The sequence below is a fragment of the Oryza sativa genome, chromosome 4, assembly GCF_034140825.1.
Source record: "Oryza sativa Japonica Group chromosome 4, ASM3414082v1".
Lineage (NCBI taxonomy): Eukaryota > Viridiplantae > Streptophyta > Magnoliopsida > Poales > Poaceae > Oryza > Oryza sativa.
This window is the reverse complement of record NC_089038.1, coordinates 27269036-27288754: the sequence shown is the minus strand read 5'-3', so window position 1 is coordinate 27288754 and position 19719 is coordinate 27269036. Positions and strand designations below refer to the sequence as shown.

At 47.8% G+C, this 19719-nt stretch overlaps 1 protein-coding gene across 2 annotated transcripts; it reads right to left on the bottom strand.

Annotated features, from left to right (window-relative positions):
• Window positions 1-13034: 13034 nt before the first annotated feature.
• Window positions 13035-19719, bottom strand: LOC4336515 (beta-fructofuranosidase 1). Of its 2 annotated transcripts, XM_015781448.3 has the most exons (7): window positions 19003-19719; window positions 18810-18818; window positions 17808-18679; window positions 14226-14387; window positions 13834-14075; window positions 13494-13581; window positions 13035-13389 (listed from the first exon to the last, which is right to left on the bottom strand). In XM_015781448.3, the coding sequence occupies exons 1-7, from the start codon at window positions 19403-19405 to the stop codon at window positions 13195-13197; spliced, it is 1971 nt and encodes a 656-aa protein (XP_015636934.1). In that variant the 5' UTR covers window positions 19406-19719; the 3' UTR covers window positions 13035-13194. The 2 variants fall into 2 exon arrangements, with proteins under 2 accessions (XP_015636934.1, XP_066166285.1); XM_066310188.1 differs by lacking the exon at window positions 18810-18818.

The window sequence follows — 19719 nt, the reverse complement described above, 5'->3', positions numbered from 1 at the left end:
AGGGTAAACAATAATCAAGGCATGGCATAATCACAAGTAGGATGTTCCTCATTGCATGCAATTTTATTTGTAAACAAAACAATTTCGCAATTAGGATCAACATGTTCAAGGAATAGTGATGACTTGCCTGCTCAGGATAATCCCTATTCTCGATATAATCTTGATCAACCTTCACCTCCTGGAAGTTGCAGACGTTGCCTCACGACTAACCGATACACAAAGTCTATAATACGCGAGAAAAACCAATATTCAAGCAACAATCAAATATGCACAACAAAATATATTTGCTGAGGTCGAACCTAAGGTTGCTCATATTATTCGCGCTTGCTAATGGACTCTAATCAAGCTAAGAGCTAGGGTTTCTTAGTCTTTCTGTTGTCATGGTGGTGCAGTCTAGCTAATGGCTAAGGAAGGATTATGGTTACACATGCATCTATCTAAATAGGACGGTTATTTACTAGAGGTTCTGTTGTTAGATGGATTTAGGATCAATCAAATAGTTATAGTGAATCATTTGTATTATTATTTTATTGATGGAAGCTTTACTTTAATTATGAACATATTTTACTTGTCACAATAAATTATAAAAGGTTAATAATTATCCATGCTTTGTATGTTAGAGTTGTTCAGGTTAATCATATTATGGGTACAGATTATCCCATCACATAATTTTACAATGAATAATCCTAATTTACAGTTGAACTATAATTATAATTATATGAGGTCAAGATTTATAACTAGTATTTATCTAATATACATGCTTGTCATACTCTCCCTCTTAACTTAATTTATGCAACACGCAAATTAATACTATACCGTACCACTATAATGGGATGTATAGTATATGTGTAAGCAACAATATCTTATTATTGGATCATATATTTGAGTAGTTGCTTTTTACTGTAAGCTATACAATACATGTTAAAGATGATTATGCTACTGTACAATATCCATTTTTATTCATTGGCACACTATTTAGGTTAACTATTATCTAATCATTTGATATTAATTAATTTATAATTATAAATATATTTTTTTAAATAGTGAATTATATATCATTGGAAAGCTTATGAATTTAGATGAATTTAGGTTCAAGTTTCACTTAAATCCGAGTAAAAGTCGAATGCGAAAGTCGATTCCTTTTTATTAACTTTACTATCTGCGAACTACGGCAAACCCAATTTCGATTTAAACTATTTTGCGGGTATAAATATTTTGTTGTCATAAGTTTTTAATTTACTCATCCCGAGCATTATATCCATATAACAGGTTAGAAATTTCTATTACGAGCTAAATATCGGACGAAATCTTAGAAATATTATACAATTTAATTTAGTCTATGACTAAACGATTAAATATAATACACGGCTAAGATTCCTAGTAATTGAATCCGAATTTCTACCATGAACCGATGACTTATAGAGATTATCAAAAATAATCTATAATAATCTATAAGAATTCATCTAATTGTTTGGTTATTAATTATATCTAAATTACTACCAATTTTAATCTAATCTGATCAAGAAACATATATTTATAATTAACTCGGAATTTCGATCGAAATACCATTACGCTCGAGGAATTTCCAAAAATAATCTATTATTAACCCCGACCATTTTTATTTCCTAAATCCTCCTAATTTCTCCCCCAATTTCCCTTCTATTTTCTCCTTTCCTTCTTTTTCTCTCTTTTCTCTCCCTCTCTTTCTTTTCTTTTCTTTTCTCTTTTCCCTTTTCCTTTCTTTTTCTTTCTCTCCCTTTTTCCTTTCTTCTCTCTTTCTCTCTCTGTCGGCCTCTCTTTTCCTCTTCCTTTCTTTCTCTCCTCTCTCCCGGCTCTATCTCCCTCTCTCGGCTCTATCTCCCTCTCTCGGCTCTCTCCCACCCGAGCGGCGGCGGCGATGGACGCGAGGGAGAAGGAGGGCGGCTCACCGGCGGCAGCAGCGGCGACGACGGCGGCGGCGACGGTGGCGCACGGCGGCGCAAGAGCGGCGGCACGGCGGCACGGGAACGGCGGCGCAGGAACGGCGGCGCGGTGGCACGGGAACGGCAACGCGGCAGCACGGGAACGGCGGCGCGGCGGCACGAGAACGGCGGCGCGGCGGTGGCGCACGGCGGCGCAGGAGCGGCGGCACGGCGGCACGGGAACGGCGGCGCAGGAACGGCGGCGCGGCGGCACGGGAACGGCAACGCGGCAGCACGGGAACGGCGGCGCGGCGGCACGAGAACGGCGGCGCAGTGGAGAGGGGAGAGGGGAGAGGAAGGGTTAGATGGGGTGGGGGAGAATGGAGAGAGGGGGGGTATTTGTAGAGAGGGGAGGAGCGGCGGGGCTCGGGGCGGCTTGGTGTGACGGCGATGGCGACGCGACGATGACGCGGCGCGGCAGCGGCGCGGGACGCGAGGTGGCGACGCGATGGGCGAGCGGCGCGCGGGTCGCGGGGCGCGAGACGGCGCGCGGGGCGCGAGGCGACGGGACGGGGCGGCAGCGGCGACATGACGGGCGCGCGGCGATGGGATGGGCGGGCGGTAGCGGCGCGGGGCGCAAGGTGCGATGGCGACGGACGAGCGGCGACGAGACGGTGCGCGGCGCGATGGGACGGCGATGCGGCGGCGACGGGCGACATTGGCGCGAGACGACGGCGACCCGCGGCGATGGCGACAGCGTGGCAGCGGCGGCGCGAGCGAGGCAGCGGCACGGGGCTCGAGACGGCGGCACGGGGCGCGAGGCCGACGGCGACGATGGCGACGGCGGCACGGCGGGCGAGCGGTGCAAGGTGGCGACGCGCGGCTCGGGACGGCTAGGGCAGAGGTGGGAGAGAAGGGGAAAGGTTAGGGACCAAATCGAACACCTTGCGGGCAATGAATAGTGCACTTTCCTATTATTCCCGATTTTAGGTTATTTTCAATATAAATTTGATTTCATAATTTCTAAATCTTGTATAAATGAAGTTTATCCCATATTTGTGTTATCCTAACTAAAATTCTCCTTAATTTGATATCACTCATATTTTGTTTATATAATTTATTTGAGTTTTAATTAGGGTAAATTCTTATTCTATCGCAATTAAATTTAATTGATCCAAATATGGTCGCGATAATATTTTATTTATTACTACCCATACCTAATCTTTTATTTTTAATTTATATTTATTTTACCAATTTATTTTTAAGGTTTATTAAAGATTCTATAATTTTCTAATGAGACCGTTATTAACATAATAGCACATTAGCTCAATTTATCTATATGTTAGTTTATTTTATATGGAGGGGTTTAATATATCAAATTTCAATCCCTAAATGCAATTAGGAACTTGGTGCAAAATCGATCTACATATCGAATTAAATACTCCTGTAATTCTATTATATATACAGAGAGCTCAGTTCATTTGAATGATCATCATTTCATGTGTACTCGTATTATGGCACCCACCTATATTATTCAAATATTTTAATATTTGATAAAATAGGTTAATAATAACTTTTATTTTATTTGATTTTAATATCTTGCGCATAATTATTCGTAGGATTAAATATATTCTCATAAATCATATCTATTGCTTAAATGTAGTTCTTTTCTTTACCTTCTTGGTGATCATTTATGGTTTGGCAAGCAATAGGAATCATAACAACCAGCATGATGCAAAAGTTTTAAAAAGTTCGAAATTTTAGTGATTTTTTTTATTGTCTTGAATTTTCAGGATGTTACACCTAGAGATGCTCCCGCCACCACGAATTGACCCCATTCTCTCCCGGCGTGTCTTCCCCCTTTTGCTCGCCGCCGGTGGCCGCCGTCGAAATCCGCCGCCTCCGTCCAGTTCCGGCCACATCCGAGCCGAGGAATGGAGTCTGCGTCTCCTTTTCCCTCCCTCCGGTGGTCTCCCTTCCTCCCGCCTCGCCTCGCGGCCGCTCCGCCGACGCGCGCCGCCGCCTGCCGTCCATCTCCCGGTCGGTCTCGTCTTCCTCCTCTAGCCGGCCCGCGTGGCTGCCACGTAGGCGCCACGTCAGTGCCAACTCGGCTAGACCGAGTCAAACCGGCCAGCCTGGCTAGCCCCCTCCGTGCGCACGGACCACGGTGCGCCATGCGGCGGCACGTGGGCCTGTCACGCCTCGGTCCACCCGGCGCACCAATCGTGAGCCGCATCCACCCGAAACCCTAAACGCCGCCCGCGTGCTCCCATCCCTCTGTGAACCGTGTCGCCGACATGCGGGCCCCACCCGGGACCTCGCATGGTGGGTTCGGTCCACCCGGACCGCCCCCTCTCCCATTCGCGCGCCCCTAATGGGCCGCCTCCTTGCGCCCGCGCCGGCCCAATGGCTCGGCCGAGCCTCTTTCAACCCATTGGGCCATGCCTCACGCTCGGCCTAAAAGTCCATATTTCCTCCCTCCGTCCAAGTCAGTGTCCATCTCTCATGAGCTAAAAGTCCATATCTGCTCCCTCCCAATTTACTCCTCTCTCTCGCCTTTTGTAGGCCCCACATGTCAGTGAGTAATTAAAGAATATTCTTGGGAATATTCTTTTCCACGAATTCAATAAACCATCTCTCGTATTCCAGAAAAATTCGATAAATCATTTCCTTGTCCAGAAAATTTAGATAAACTTCCAATATTCATATCTCTCGATCTGTAGCTCCGATCGACTCCGTTCCACTTCCAGTGTTTCTATAAAATTGAGATCTATTTAATGGCACTATTAATTAGTCTAAACAGGATCTTTCTTTTGGTCTTTTGTTTAGGTTTTCGATTGTTTGCGTATAGTTGCGGTTACCGGATTTTCGTCGATCGCGGGTTTTCTCGAAGATTCGTGAAGCTTCGTGAAGACCTTGAGCAAGGCAAGTCACCCTTTGACCAATTGCTCCTATAATTGGAAAATCATTATTATTTTGTTTGCAACTGGCATTATTAGAATCACACACTTAACTTGCTTGGCCTCGGTTTGCGTGCCAAACCGACGGACCTACCCAGTAGTCGCACTAATTTCCGTAGGTCGTACTACCCTGATTCCTTGTCGCTCCACCCTTGTGGTACCTCGGTATTCGTGCTCTCTAAGCGCATATACCAAATATCCCACATACACCGTTGTTTGTCGAAAACTTGGGAAATGGGTTTGTGAAGCCTTCAAAACCCGATATGTGGTGTCGATGTGTTTGAAAATAAAATGAATTATGAAAACTCGCGATGCGGGGGTTGTGCCTATGTGGCACTGTCCCGTATTCGCATATAAGGACCGATTCCTGTGGGAAACTCATCGAACATAATCAAAGTGCAACCACAAGGTGGAATGGGACACCCTGGCTAAGTAGCTAGTCGATTCAGGGAAACCTCGCATGCCAATAGTTGGGAACGCCGGGGCGGGGTCGGTTGGAGCCAAACCGGGTTCCTGGTATTGCAAGAACGAGAAGCTTGCTGAATTACCGATCGAGGTGGTTGGAGTTTGAATTGTGAACGCCTATAATGGCCTATGCTTATGTGAGGATTTGATCCTTCTATGTGGCATGAGGTATCCCTGGGTCGGCTTGGGAAAGGCTTTGTCATGAACCTCTGACACCGGCCAGTGTCTGGAGTAAGTTCGTGTCTTGTGGGTAAAGTGTACCCCTCTGCAGAGGTTAACTAACTGTTCGAACAGCCGTGCCCACGGTCATGGGCGGATGTAAGGTGGTTCCCGTTGCGTAGATTTGTTTGCCTGTGCTTTGTGAAAAGTTGTTGTGGTGTGGGAATCGTAACCAGAATCAGCCTATGTGGCAGATGGATGACCTGAGTGGTCAGAAACGAATCTATGTGATTCGGGATGTCTGTGGGCATCATAGACTAGGCTTCCCGAGTGGAAGCGGATTGTTGTGCTGCTGGGCAGCTGGACTCTGGGAGTCCGAGAAAATGAAAAAGGCTCTGGGAGCCGATTAATCAAGTGGAATGGCTCTGGGAGCCGAGAAGTAATGATCTGACCCGGGAGGTCGGTACATTACCAAATGAGCTGTTGAAAAACATCTCTTAAAGTCGAAACGAGACGCAAGTCTCTTTTCGGCCCAAACTTAGAAAGAAATAAATCACTTAGTGTTTTCAAAATGTCTTCAAATAAAAGATTTGCAAAACAACCTTGCCTCTCTTCCAAGCTTGCATTAAACACCTAAGTTCCCGTGACTTGCTGAGTACGAGAGTACTCACCCTTGCTCTATATATATATATATATATATATATATATATATATATATATATATATATATAGTTCCTCCACTCTGAAGAGAAGATAAAGTGAAGTGAAGATTAGGGTTTCGTCCTGGTTCCCAGCCGTCGCCTGTGGTGTTGGGTGTTAGACCGTTGGTTCCGCTGCTGCTGCTGCTGTTGGTGTTTCCTCGTCCGCGTCGTCGGTTGTATTCTCGGGCTGTCTGAGCTGCAACCTAAGTTAAGGTAAATAAGTCCTCTATTTATTTTAAGGATTGCTATGATTCATATTTGTCACCGTGGGTACCAGCACTATGTCCTGGGACTGGTACCGAGATCGCGGTTTCGTAGGAAGCGGTTCGCGTCGTTTTCCCTACGACACGCTCCTGTCAGGTGCCGTTGTACGGCGGTATCAGATTGGGGTGTGACAGAGGATCTACACGATACGGCATCAAGCAAACATGAAGACAAAGATTACACTGGTGTCACGCCCCGAACTAGTCCCGACCGGAACTAGCCCGTGACGCTCCAAATTAACCTGTTAATCGATACCAGTCCCAGGAAACAGTGCTGGTATCACAGGGAGACAGAATATCACAGCAACAGAGGTCTCTTTATTATAGAGTAGAGGTACAGTCATGTTGGGCTGCGGACAGATCCCGAGCTCACAACTGCATTACAAAAGGGAAGCGGAAGCCAAGACTTGGACCAAACAACACAGGCGCGACTTGGGAACTAGGCCGAAACCCTAAAACTCATCGTAGCCGGCTTGCTCCTGGAAGAACTCCTCATCAGCAGGATCCGCTTCATCTTCTTCAGCAACTGGGGGGAGATTATTTCTATAGAGCAAGGGTGAGTACGGGAGTACTCAGCAAGCCAGGGGAAAAATAAGTGTTTAATGCAGGCTTCAAGGAGAGGCTGGTGTTTTTGCAATTGATTTTATTTGAACTCTTTTCTGAAACAACTAAGTGAGTGCTTCTCAAACGACAGGGATGAGACAGTGCGTCTCGTCTGGTCGGAGTATGTGCAATGTATCAGTCTTTAGATTTTGAAACGAGGTTGGCACCCGGCCAACAGCTTTTCAAACGGCCACCCGGGCCAACAACTTTCAAACGGCCACCCGGGCCTAGCTGATTCCATCAGCTACAGATTTTTCAAACATCGAACCCCTTTCCACAACAGCAATTTCACAAGCAGTAGTTAAACAAAACTACGCTAGGAATCACCTCACATCCGCCCATGACCGTGGGCACGGCTGTTCGAACAGTTTGTTAACCTCTACAGAGGGGGTACACTTTACCCACACGACATTACTAACCCGAATCACCCAGCCCGTGGGGATCAGCCACGTCGGGAGACCTCCAAGCTTTCATGACAAGGCATTTCCAAAGCCGACACAGGTTTACCATATGCCGACGAGAGGGGTCCCAGACCAACAACAGGTTAGGTCCCAGACCATACTGTGCCAGGAAGCCCAGGGGTCCTCCCCAACACCACCCCGGCGAATCCACATGTCTCTCGGCATCAAGGCTCCCCTGATAAGCTAGTTACTCAACCAGGGGTGTCCCATTCCACCCATGTAGTCGTACTTGTCTTATGTTTGGATGAAATTCCAAGGAAACGGTCCTTAAGTGCAAGAGCGGGAAACCGTACACCCGGTACGTTCCCCGGTCCGCGGTTTTGGAAATTCATTTAGTTCGCAAGCACCGACCCAGGTGTCGGGTTTTCCAAGTCTTTTGTAAAACCCAAGTTTTACCCAAGTTGTTTTTCAGATTTTAAGTTTGAAGGCGTCCGTCGATACTCGCACTGGGTGCACGAATATCGAGACGCAACTAGATGGTTGCAAGGGGACATGGTATCACAATTAACAAAGGAATGATCAAATGCAACAAATTAGGTAGGTCTACCAATCTGCCTTGCAGACGGGACAACAGATTAAGTGCGATCCTATCAATGCATAATATTTTTTCAAGCAACATAATTAAATTTCAAATATAGGCTCAAGATGTTCAAAGGTGGCTTGCCTTGCTCGAGATCTGGAGCTTGATCCTCGAAATCCTCACACTGCGGGTCTTCGGGCTCCGAAACTACACGCGAAACGGGACAACTCAACAAACGGCGAAAATAAAGCCCTATTAATGACCTCTTAGCGTGCCATTAGATAGATCTCGAGATTTGAGGAATTTTGGAAGTTGAACGGAGTCAAACGGATTTATGGTTGGGAAGGTATTGAATTTCTAAGATTATTGGATTTTTGGTCTAAAGGAAAAGGATTTAATTAAATCCTTTTCGAAAAAGAAAAGAAAAGAAAAGGAAAGAGGGAGGGAAAATAGACTTCCCTCGGGCGGCTAGGGCGCGGCCCGAGAGAAAGGGCGGCTCGGCCGAGCTTAACGGGCCGGCCGGCCCAAGAAGGCGGCCCAGAGCGGCCCAAGACGCGCGCGCGCGGGAGGGAGGAGAGAGAGAGCCGGTGGACCGGGCTCACCACGCGCGGTCCCGGGTGGGACCCGCTTGTCAGCGGCTCGGCTCACCGTGCGGAGGGAGCACGCGGCGCGGCGCTAGGGTGGGGGAGGGACGCGGTGCACGCGCGCGGTTCGCGGTGGATGCGGATGCGGCGGGCCCACGCGCAGCCTCACGGCTCGCGGTGGAACGCGCGCACGGGGAGGGGCTGACCGGGGTCGGCTCGACCCAGTCTTGGCTGAGCTGGCGCCGACGTGGCGCCTAAGTGGCTGCCACGCGGGCCGGCGGGAGGTAGACGACGACGCCGGCCTGAACGGACGGCGGACGACGGCGGCGAGCGGCGGAGCGAACCACGGCGATACAGGCAAAAGCGAGCACACCGGGTGGTTGCACGTGACGAGGGGAGACGAGCCAACGGCTCGGATTCGCCGGAGGGAGCTTGACGGCGGCGAATCGCGGCGGCGGCAACCGGCGGCGGGAGAAGGGGGAAACGACGACGAGGTCACGAGGGGCCGATTCCCGGCGGCGAGAGCATCTACGTGGCTACGGGAATCCGATGCTAGCGTCGAATTGGGCGGAACTACGCCGAGCGAGGCCGGCGACGAGCGACGCTTCCGAGCTCGGGCGGCGACGGCGGCGAGCACACGGCGAGCGACGGCAACGGCCAGGGCGGCGCCGGCTAACTACGGGGAGGCTACTCGTGCTACTACCCGAGTCTAAGGGGAGGAGATGGAGCGGGGAGGGAGAACGGGGAGATGCTCTACCGTGCGGGCGGGCGCAGTGACGAGAGGCCGACGGCGCGGGAGTAATCTCTCCGGCCTCGGGCCGAGGAAGAGGAAGAAGAGGGCGCGCCCGGAGTCCTCTTCCGCGTCCTTGCTCGTGCCGGCTCCTCCGACACGCGCAACGACGAACGGCGACGGCGAACAGAGCACGGGGGCGGCGGCAATGGCACGGAGGCGAATGGGAGAGGAAGGGAAAGGGAGAGGCTTGGGTTTTAAGGGCGGCAATATCGGTTTGGAAACCGACTTAGGGCGGTCAAGGCGCGAGCTGGCGCTCCGGCTAGCGGCCAAAACGGCGACAGAGGTGACGCCGGCGAGAGGGAAAAAGGAGGAAAAAGGGGGAGAGAAAGGGGGCTCGCCCCTTGCTTCTTTGGGAAAAGGAGGAGGGGAGCGGGGGCGTCGCGGCAGAGGGAGGAGGGCTCTGCCTCTGTCCCTTGGCGGCTTGCGCGCGGAGAGGCAGGGCCGAGGCGATGACGACGGCGATGACGGCGGGGCGGTGTGGAGCGGAGCGGCGACACAAGCGACAGGCGCGACAGAGGCTGACGGCGGCAGCGACCAGGCGGTCGGCCACCACGGCACGCGCGCGCGGGAAGCAATGGGCGGCGCGGCGATTTGAGCGGCGCGGCTCGGGCACGCGCGCTGGCTAGCGGGGCCGGGCGGCTGCGCGGCAGGGCAGCGGGGCCAGGCAGCACAGACGGCGTAGGCGCGGCAAGGGCGGCGACCACGCGGGTGCGCGCACGCGAACACGGCGCGCGGGAAGCGGCAGCGAGGGAGCGGAGAGGGAGGACTCGGCTTGGCGCGGGCGGCTCACGCGCACGCGCGCGGGCAGAGCGGAGGGGGAGGGAGCGCTCAGCGCGGCTCACGCGCACGCGCGCGCGGCGCGCGGGCGGAGCGGGGAAAGGGAGAGAGAGAGAGAGAGAGAGCGCCGGGGGAGGGAGGGGGAGATGGGCCGAGAGGGATTCGGCCCATCGACCCTGGGGAGGCAAAATAGACTTTTGCGGATGGATATGATTTGGAAGGATTTGGATTCGGAATTGAACTTGACGATAGATCGGGGATTTGAGATCTTGAGATGGCACGGACACTAGACAACAAGCGAAGAAACAAATTTCGCAATTAGGGTTTTTAAGAGATAATTTTTCCGCTAGGCGCCACGACGGAACGGGCGCTACAACTGGTTCAGGCCCCTAGCTCGTAAGGTAATAGCCCTAATCCAGTTTATATGAGATTGATATAGAAAATCACATGTTACAATAGAGAACAGTCAATCCCGAGATTACTAGCGAGATCCTTGTCGAGATGGTTTCGACGAGATCTCCCAACGAGTAGGCTTCAAGTCCTCCAGATTGTAGGCTATGGTGGTGGTGTTGGCTCCCCCCCCCCCCCGGCCAGGGGGTGGCTATTTATACCTTGGACCCCTTTGTCTCCAAGTAGAACGTCTACTCGGAGACTCTGTATCCTACACGATATGGTATAATCCCAACCTTCTCTGAGTAGAACTCTACCACGTTACTTGCCCGTGAGGTTTATTTCCATAATCTCTTGTCGATTTCCTTATCATACACAAAAACGTATCGTACATACAAAAGTATGACATATCCGTATATTTTATAAGTCGTAGGATAGAAGGTATGTCTTATCCGTAACCATGACAAGTTGGGAGAGGCGTTTGGCTGTTGTCTCCTAGGAAAGTTGAAGCTGCTGCGTAGATGTGAACTCGGCAATGACGACTCATGTCGGACCTTGTCAATCGTGTTTCACTTCGGTGTAGAGTAGCAAGTTGTATAGTTCTTGCTATGGTGCTTCCTAGCGAATTAGGGGTCACTTGATCGTGTGGGCGATGGTATGATGACAGTGACATGTCATTGCCAACGTGTGGGGGTCTATGCTTTCAGTTTGTTTCTCGTAGCTACAACACCTATATCAACAACGTGTGGCAATAATGCCTTGTGGCCAACAGAGTTTGAGTGTTGAGCTTAGTTGTCTTACTTCTAGTTGTGGTAGTTTAGGTTAGTTGGCTACGAATGTGTTGTAGTTGCGGTTTTTGCTTAGTTTTGTATAATTAATTATGCACCGCAAATTTTGGTCTCATTTTTCCTTGAAATAAGGCATCTTCTTCTTGTTCTTATATAAAAAAATAATACCCCGGCAACAGCTGACTATAGTTCAAATTTCACAAACTAATTTGTTCATGGATAATTTTACAAAAAATGATGGTATGGGGAGGAAAAGACAGTTAACATGCCATATCTGATATAGTCTCATCTGATTGGAACAAACACCTTATGAAGCCTTGGTGTGAGTTTTTGCGCATGACTATAGGCTCTATGGAGTGTGATAGGTAATTGGCATCATTGTGATTGTTGTTAATTTGTCTTCAAGTTATGAAGTATGGTGTCATAATATTGGTTTTGATAGTTTCAAGTTGTATGTATATGGCATGATTAATGTTGGTCAGGCTGTAAGAATCTTCTCCTAATAATCATTATCTAGTATAATGATGTCAACGATTCTTAAAATCTAGTGATAAATTGGATTCAAACAAGATACATGGTAGAGAGAAACCATATATAAAGGATTATTATTTTGGTTATATCAAATGATTCCAATTGAAAATAAGGCCATCCAAACAAACATCAAAGTGGGAAGGACTTTTTAGAGGTCCTAGAAGACATAGGACACGTTCGGAAGTCATTCCTGCGATTTGCAGCGCTTGTGTTGTGCGAGGACAGTTTTGCCTTTTGCTCCTACAGCTAGCTGCCATGCAGCCACAGAAACTGTTAGCCGAATAAGTCCATAGTTGAACCGGAGATGACGAGGCTACGAGCTCACCCATTTCCCCACTTGCTAACAACCACTAGGTAGATGTTAGGTATAGATGAAGTCTCGCGATTGACTGGTTGAATGGCATGACTTGTACTACTTTATTTATGGCTATTGGTGAGGAGTGAGGATAACATAGCCAGAGTAGGGGTGCGGGCGCGCGCACACACACAGAGACACACAAATATAATGCACATGCACAAAAATGTAACACACACACACACACAAATGTAACACACACAATTATAAATACTGTGGCAAAAATGTGATTGGTTTTAGTGTCTTTAAATTGTGTACTAACAATTTCTAGTTGGAGTTTGATAGAAAGAGAAGAGCAAACAAACAAATTAGATTACAAAATAGAAATATGTGATTAATTTTGTGTCTTTCAAGGTGTAGTTACATTTTACAATTGTGGTTTGATAAGAAGAAGAAAGCAAACAAACATATTTGACTAAAAATTTTCAGTTGTGGTTTGATAGGTAGAAAGATGAAGACAAACAAATTTGACTATAGAGATACAACTAATGAATCTAAACATACCACACTACCATTGCATTTAAAAGGATGTAGTTTATATATTGATGAACTTAAGTAGAGTTTAGCTCCAAAATCTTGAGTGATTTTCTAGTGGCCCTAAATTTGTGGCATTGTTGAAGAGGAATGTTCGCAAAGTCGTATATTGTTTATGTAGGATAAACATGACACAATTGGCTTACGACAACATTACGGTGATGGCTAATAATAACATCAGGGGTAGAGTGATAGCATACGCACATGTGCACGTACGTGTGCGCATGCGCACACACAATAACAAAATTGTGGCAAAACAATATGATTGATTATGTTTTATTTCAGTTGCTAGTAATATGTCATAGTTGTAGTTTGACATAAAGAAGGAAGCAAAAAAGATAAATTAGCCTATAAAAACATAACTAACAAATGTAGACAAATCATTCATTCCCATTACATTAAAAATGATCTAGTCTACATATGGACGGATGTAAGCAGAGTTCAGCTCCCAAATCTTTAGCGATTTGGCAGTGACTCTAACATTTGTGGCATTGTTGAAAAGAAAGATTTTGGCCGACTCGTAGATGGCTTTGGTGGGATACACACGCGAGGTAATGCATGTCCTCCCTCCTTGAGCGAAGCCCTCAACTATGGAGTGATCAACCTATTGAAAGAAATTGCACACAAAGAGTTAGGTTACGACGTATCAAAATATATGCGTTGTGGCATATGAATATGCATGTACTCAACATTGCTAGAAAGACTTACCAAAATCCTTATTGACAGGTTTTCGCCATCTAGCACAGGTACCAAGCTGCCATAGACTCTCTTAACTAGATCGTTTGCTTTTGATGACCTGAAAAAAAAACAAGATTTAAAATGCATTAAAATTTACATCTTGACTCGATTAAAGCAAAATTTAAGCCTCCTTTATATATACACAAGGAGTTCTACACACGACAGCACACATCCTCTGTCCACAAATTGAAGTATCGAAAAAAAATACATCCTCTAATAACAAGATCAAGTGTGAATATTTGGTTGCAAAAATATGTGCACACAGAGGAAGACATGCACGCATATACTGGAAAATGTGTACCACACACACCTGAGCTCGTCTTGGCAGAAGAAGGTTGTAAGGTTGCCGTCGACTCCCTTGACCAGGTAGAAGAAGACAGCCGTCCGCTCCGACAACTGATCATCGGCCAGCACGAGAAGCCCGAACGGGCCCATCAAGCCACGGCCAACCGCACCGCCGCCCGTGCCGCAGCTGTATGCTGCTGCTCCAGCCTCCGTGACGACACCGTCGGCTGCCGAAGTGTCCACCTCGAACACGGCCTCGATGTCCAGCTGTACAACCGCACGCACACCAGAACCACACTTGCACGTCAGTTTCTCGGGTCGGATATATAGCAGTTGTTGTGTATGTGTATGGCACACTTTTTTTTTATAAATGTATGACACATTTTGTGTTCATGTGTCAAAATCACGCGTACGTACCTGTGTTGCTTTGCCGACGTCCAACGGCACGACGGAGCCGGGAGAGACGTCGAGGCCGTCGAAGCTCTTGCCGCGCATACGGAGGTTCTCCACCTCCACCACCGGCCACTGGAGCAGGTTGCTGCCAGTCTTCGTGTCCAGCATAACTGTCCTCGGAATTGACTGCAAATAATAATAATAATAAAAGGTTAATTTAAATAAAGGGAAATGCCTTGTTTGGATGGGCCTCGGTCAAGGCCCATCAAGGGCACATTGAATTCAACAACAATTTAAAACAGGAAAAAAATAAGATTTAAAGAAAAAGGGACAATGACATGAATGATTGAAGGAGAGACAGTTAAGGATCTACTCCCTCCGACTCTAAAAATGTATAGTTTTAACTAGTTAAAGATATATTATTAAGCAAGAGATTAAAAAACTACGATGTCCTTGTGGTGGAGAAAACGAAAAAAAAAAGATAAACTAGTATTAAAATGGTCTAGTGGATCACCTAAAATTACATTTATTTAGAGATGGTAGTAGCAGTTTAGTTTTTTTTATAGTCATTCAGACAAAATACAAAATTGTAGCATGATTTTAAAAATATACAATTTTAGCAAGTTTTTACAGTCATTCAGATAAAAATACATAATTTTAGCATGATTAAAAAAAGATGCAATTTTAGTAAGTTTGTATAGTTCGCAATTTAACAAAAGGCCAATGCATTTATTGGTTAACCTATCACCTAATTCTGATAAACTCGCCTAGCGCCAATGGCAAATAGTAGAGTTGTAAAATATAACAGCCCGGGTTCGAGTCTTAACACGCTCACTTCCCACCCAAATTCTTTTTGATACAATTCTAGGATATTTTCATACCCGGCCATCTAACCAAGGAAGTATATTTACTCAAAGTCCACTGCTTTTTTAAGAAGCCCTGCCTAGTGTAGTTGGCAAAGTCTATAGTTAGACAGACTAGCGGACCGTGTTCGAGTTTTAGCAGCTCACCTTTTCACCCTTGTTTATTGTGTTTGAGTTTTAGCACACTCACCTTTTCACCCTTGTTTTCGTTTGCGTTTAATATAAAAATTATCATGCTCACCTTTTTCCACCATAATTTTTTAATAGAAGTCTAGTGTATTTGCATAACTGGTCACCAAGAAAGTGCATTTATAAATTTGTGTATCACCTAATTTTGATAACTCCACCTAGCGCAGTTGGCAAAGGTTAGAATTAGGAACCTAGCGGGCCGCGTTCGAGTTTTAAAACACTCGCCAACAGCCACCCTTTCCACCATGGTGCTTTTTTTTTCAAATGCATCTCAAGTATTTTTACAACTTAACTGGCCACCAAGAAAGTGCATTTACTTATTAATCTATCACCTAATTTCGATAACTCCACCTAGCGCAGTTGGTAAAGTTTAGAATTAGAAACCTAGTGGACCGCGTTCGAGTTTGAACACACTCACTCAATTACCCTTTCCATATATTTTTTAAAATACATCTCAAGTATCTTTACCACCAAGAAAGTGCATTTACTTATTAATCTATCACCTAATTTCGATAACTCCACCTTGCGCAGTTGGTAAAGTTTAGAATTAGAAACCTAGTGGACCGCGTTCAAGTTTGAACACACTCACTCAATTACCATTTCCATATATTTTTTAAAATACATCTCAAGTATCTTTACAACTTAGATAACACGGTTAGACTTGTGTAGCCTATTAGCATCACAACAACTTGCCTAACCAACTGAGAAAGGAGACGTTTGTTGATTTCCTTTTTTATATTATAGTATAGTACAAATATCGAAAACTCCTCAATTTCATCTTTAGAATAACTATGAGTGGATTTTTTTTTTCATTTCACAAAAACCATTGATTTCATCATCGATTAAAATAAATTGCCAAACATTTTAGTTCCAAAAATAACGTAAAACAAATTTCTCAAAAACGAAGTTAATTCCCCTAGGAGTCGAACCGGCCACTCAAGAACTCACTTTCACGCTTGCCACAAGAATGACATGTACATATACCGCGAAATTACTAAGTTATTCAAATGATTACGGATTATTAAAAAAACAACACGATTGCAGCGACAGGTCAGGGTATTAAATTTCCTGATGCTAAGCAAGTCATTATCCACGTGCTGCTTCGTTGGAACAACCCCTTTGAATAGTCCTGTTTGGAATTCCAAACTCTAGCAAATCAGAAATTTACTCAAATCCCCCTTTCGTCAAGTAAATGTCCTAGCTAATCTCTAGCTATGCGCCAATGCAAGACACGTTATGGACGCATAAAAAAAACCCTTCGCAATTTGAGGATTAATCTAACTCTAGCCTTAGCTAATTAATAGAGTACTAATACTTCTCCACACTAAGACGTGGTGACAACTAGTTTGCTTAGACGTACGGCTCTCGTGCTCTCGCGGCCAACCGGAGACAAGTCACGGTCGGGCACCAGAAAACGCCGGCCGATCCAGTCCGATGTCATGGCGCCGCTGCTGCATGCAAATCCCCGCGAGTCTATTGGCAGCCTGCAAATCTCGCCGGGCCCGGCTACCTCTGGTGGTTGGGCGGGCGTGACTCGGACCGATTAATCAAGTCGGCATCGTGCAACTCGTTTGGGTAGACCGGTAGAAGGACGTGATCCGGTTTTCAAAAAATAATAAAAAAAAGGACGTGATCCCCGTGGGGCCCGCCCAGACCTGGACTACTGCATATACTACTGGTCCAACTATGTTCATGCACGTTTTCTTCTGGATCGACCGGCCGGCGCAACAAGAAAGCCGCACGCCTGCATGCCTCTCGTGGTGCACAGGTAAAGACGTTTTGCATTATATCTTAGTGGGCGGAATTGTGGTCTAGAAATGGTATATGCAAGTGTATAACTACATAATGACCGGGTCCTAGCTAGCCATCCATGGTTAACTAGCCAGATCAGCATGATCATCATATCCAGCTGGCTAGCAGCTAGCTGGCTTAGCTAGGGGCGTTATTTTCATAAGGTTTTAATGGATTTCCATGAGTTTATATCGTCCTAGTCACTTTACTTTTTTGCTCTAGCGATTCAAATAGTATGAGCTAAATGTTTTTGACACAGTAATTAATGGAGTACAGTACATGATTGGGAAAAAGGGATGTATACGGCAAGTTAAATTAATTACAATATATATGAATTATACCAAATCAGTACGGCTTTTCAGATTTTAATAGTAACTCGTTCTGTGCCAATTGAGATAGTACATACCCAGTTACCTAAAAATCTTAATTAAGTATCTTGTTCATGTCATCGCAAAAAAAAAAGACTAATTAGTTTTGCAATGAATTATATCACAGATCAATATGGCTTTTCAGACAGCTTTATAATAGTTTTCCTACGTCATTTGAGATTAATATAACTTGTTATTTTTATATTTTTGTAATTATGTTCAGTTATGATGCTTCACAAAGAAATTTGACGGGTTCGTATCTCTATCCGTGTCTCGTTCAATCCATTGTCAAAATTAAATAAAAAAAGTTTGTTTATACGTAACTACTACTAATTCTATAGCCTATCAGAAATATGAAACCAAGGTTATGGGGGTTGTCGATCAATGTACGTTACCTGAAGGGAGGCCCAGCCCTTGAGTATGTCAGCCCGCTCGCTGTCGGTCTCGCCGATCCACCCCCATAGCACGCGACGCCGCCCGACGGGGTCGTAGAACGTCTTGGACGCGTAGAACTTGCCGTAGTCGTACCGGAGCCCGATCCCGACGTCGATGTCGGCGTTGTCCGGCGTCCAGGTATCGGTCTCGCCGTCGTAGGTGCCGATGGCGTAGTAGTCGTTTCTGTCGTCGTCGAGGCTGGCCTTGAGTACGTGCTTCACGCCGGGCCCCGGCGGGGTGGACGTCTCGAGCCCGTCCTCGACGGCCGGCGAGGTGGACACCGGGTACAAGTCCACGCACTCCCACATGCCGGTGCCCTTGACGACGTGCAGCAGCGTGGGCAGCAGGTCGTAGTGCAGGAAGTCCTCCGTCTTGTACACGAGCGCCAGCCCCGCGTGGTCGCGGTCCTTGGACCCGATGGTGATCCGCCACGCCGAGTCGGCCGGGTTGCGCCACGCCGTCGTCGGGTCGCGGAAGTCCGTCAGCCCGATGCCCGGCGGCGGCACCAGCACCGGGTTCGCCTCCGCCTTGCTCCATTCCCGCAGCAGCGGGTCGTTCGGGTCGGCCGGCTCGGCCAGGTTCTGCACCTGCACCGACTCCTCCGTGGCGCCGGTGTAGAGCATGACGATCCGGCCGTCGGGCAGCTGCGTCGCCGAGCCGGTCCAGACGCCGTTGATGTCGTACCAGTGGTCGGGCACCATGGCGAGCGGCAGGTGCAGCCAGTGGATGAGATCGCGCGACACGGCATGGCCCCAGGTGATGTTCCCCCACACGGCCGAGTCCGGGTTCCATTGGTAGAACAGATGGTACCATCCCTTGTAGTACAGTGGACCTGCAGATCGATCCATCGACGGCCCGGTCAGTGCGTGCAAAAAAAAAGTGTCACGTCTCGCGACATCGATGTCAATGCGTGACAAGTACAAGATTGCGCCGTGCATTGACAATCAGCGCCAGCAACTTACCGTTCGGATCTGTAGATGCCGAGAAAAAGACGAGCAGCACGGCCATGCGCACGAGACGTCCGTGGAAAAGAAACGGAAAGGGAACAAGATTAGAAACGAGAAAACATTGTATAACCGGTGAATCGGAGCCGTGCGATTACAGATCCAACGGCCTAGATGAAACCACGGGAACGATGGCAACGTGTATACATACCGTTCATCCAATTGTTGGGGGGCTGGAAGTGGAACGCCGTGCGCTGCCAGGACAGCATCGAGTTGGTCCAGGCGTAGTCCCGGACCGCGCCGCCGCCGAGGCGCAGCGCCGGGGTGGTGGACTTCTCCGAGACGCCCTCCACGACGCCGCGGGACGACGAGGCCGCGACCTCCACGGTGCCGGGCGCGAGTACGGCCGCCCTCCCGTCTCCACCGTCGTGAAATCCATACACCAGGAAGAGCGCCGCGAGGCCGAGAAGGACCACGGCGGACGCGACGACGGCCGGGAGGACCGGCGTCCGCCTCTTCCCCCTCTCCGGATCACGTTGCTGGCGGCTCTCGGGGCTCGTCTCGGGAAGCAGAGGCGCGGCGCCGTCCATCATCGGGGAGATGGCCGGGATCATTGGCAACCAACCAATCTAGCTGCTGCTGCTGCTTGCGCTCTAGGCTACGTCGAGAGCTAATGGCAAACAAGGTGCATGCGCCCTCCTATTTGTACATGAACGAGAGCGAGCGGACGAGGAAAAATGGAAACGAACGAAGAGGCTGGCAGTATTTATAGCGACGTTGCCTTATGCGGAAGGGACAGATGTACTCTGTCGCGGGCGATGATTTTTTTTTCACCGCATCGCGCGCTCGCGCAAGGTCGCCGCCGAGACGCCGAGCGAATCGGGAAATAAAAGGAAACGGAGAGAGGAGGCGATCTCGATCTCACGGT

Bases quoted from the DNA above. Each gene is read 5' to 3' on its own strand.
- LOC4336515 (XM_015781448.3), bottom strand. From the start codon at position 19,405: ATGATCCCGGCCATCTCCCCGATGATGGACGGCGCCGCGCCTCTGCTT. The intron at 14,388-17,807 runs GTAACGTACATT...TATTATTTGCAG, and splicing joins AGGGCTGGGCCTCCCTTCAG to TCAATTCCGAGGACAGTTAT. The intron at 13,390-13,493 runs GTAAGTCTTTCT...TTCTTTCAATAG, and splicing joins ACCTGTCAATAAGGATTTTG to GTTGATCACTCCATAGTTGA.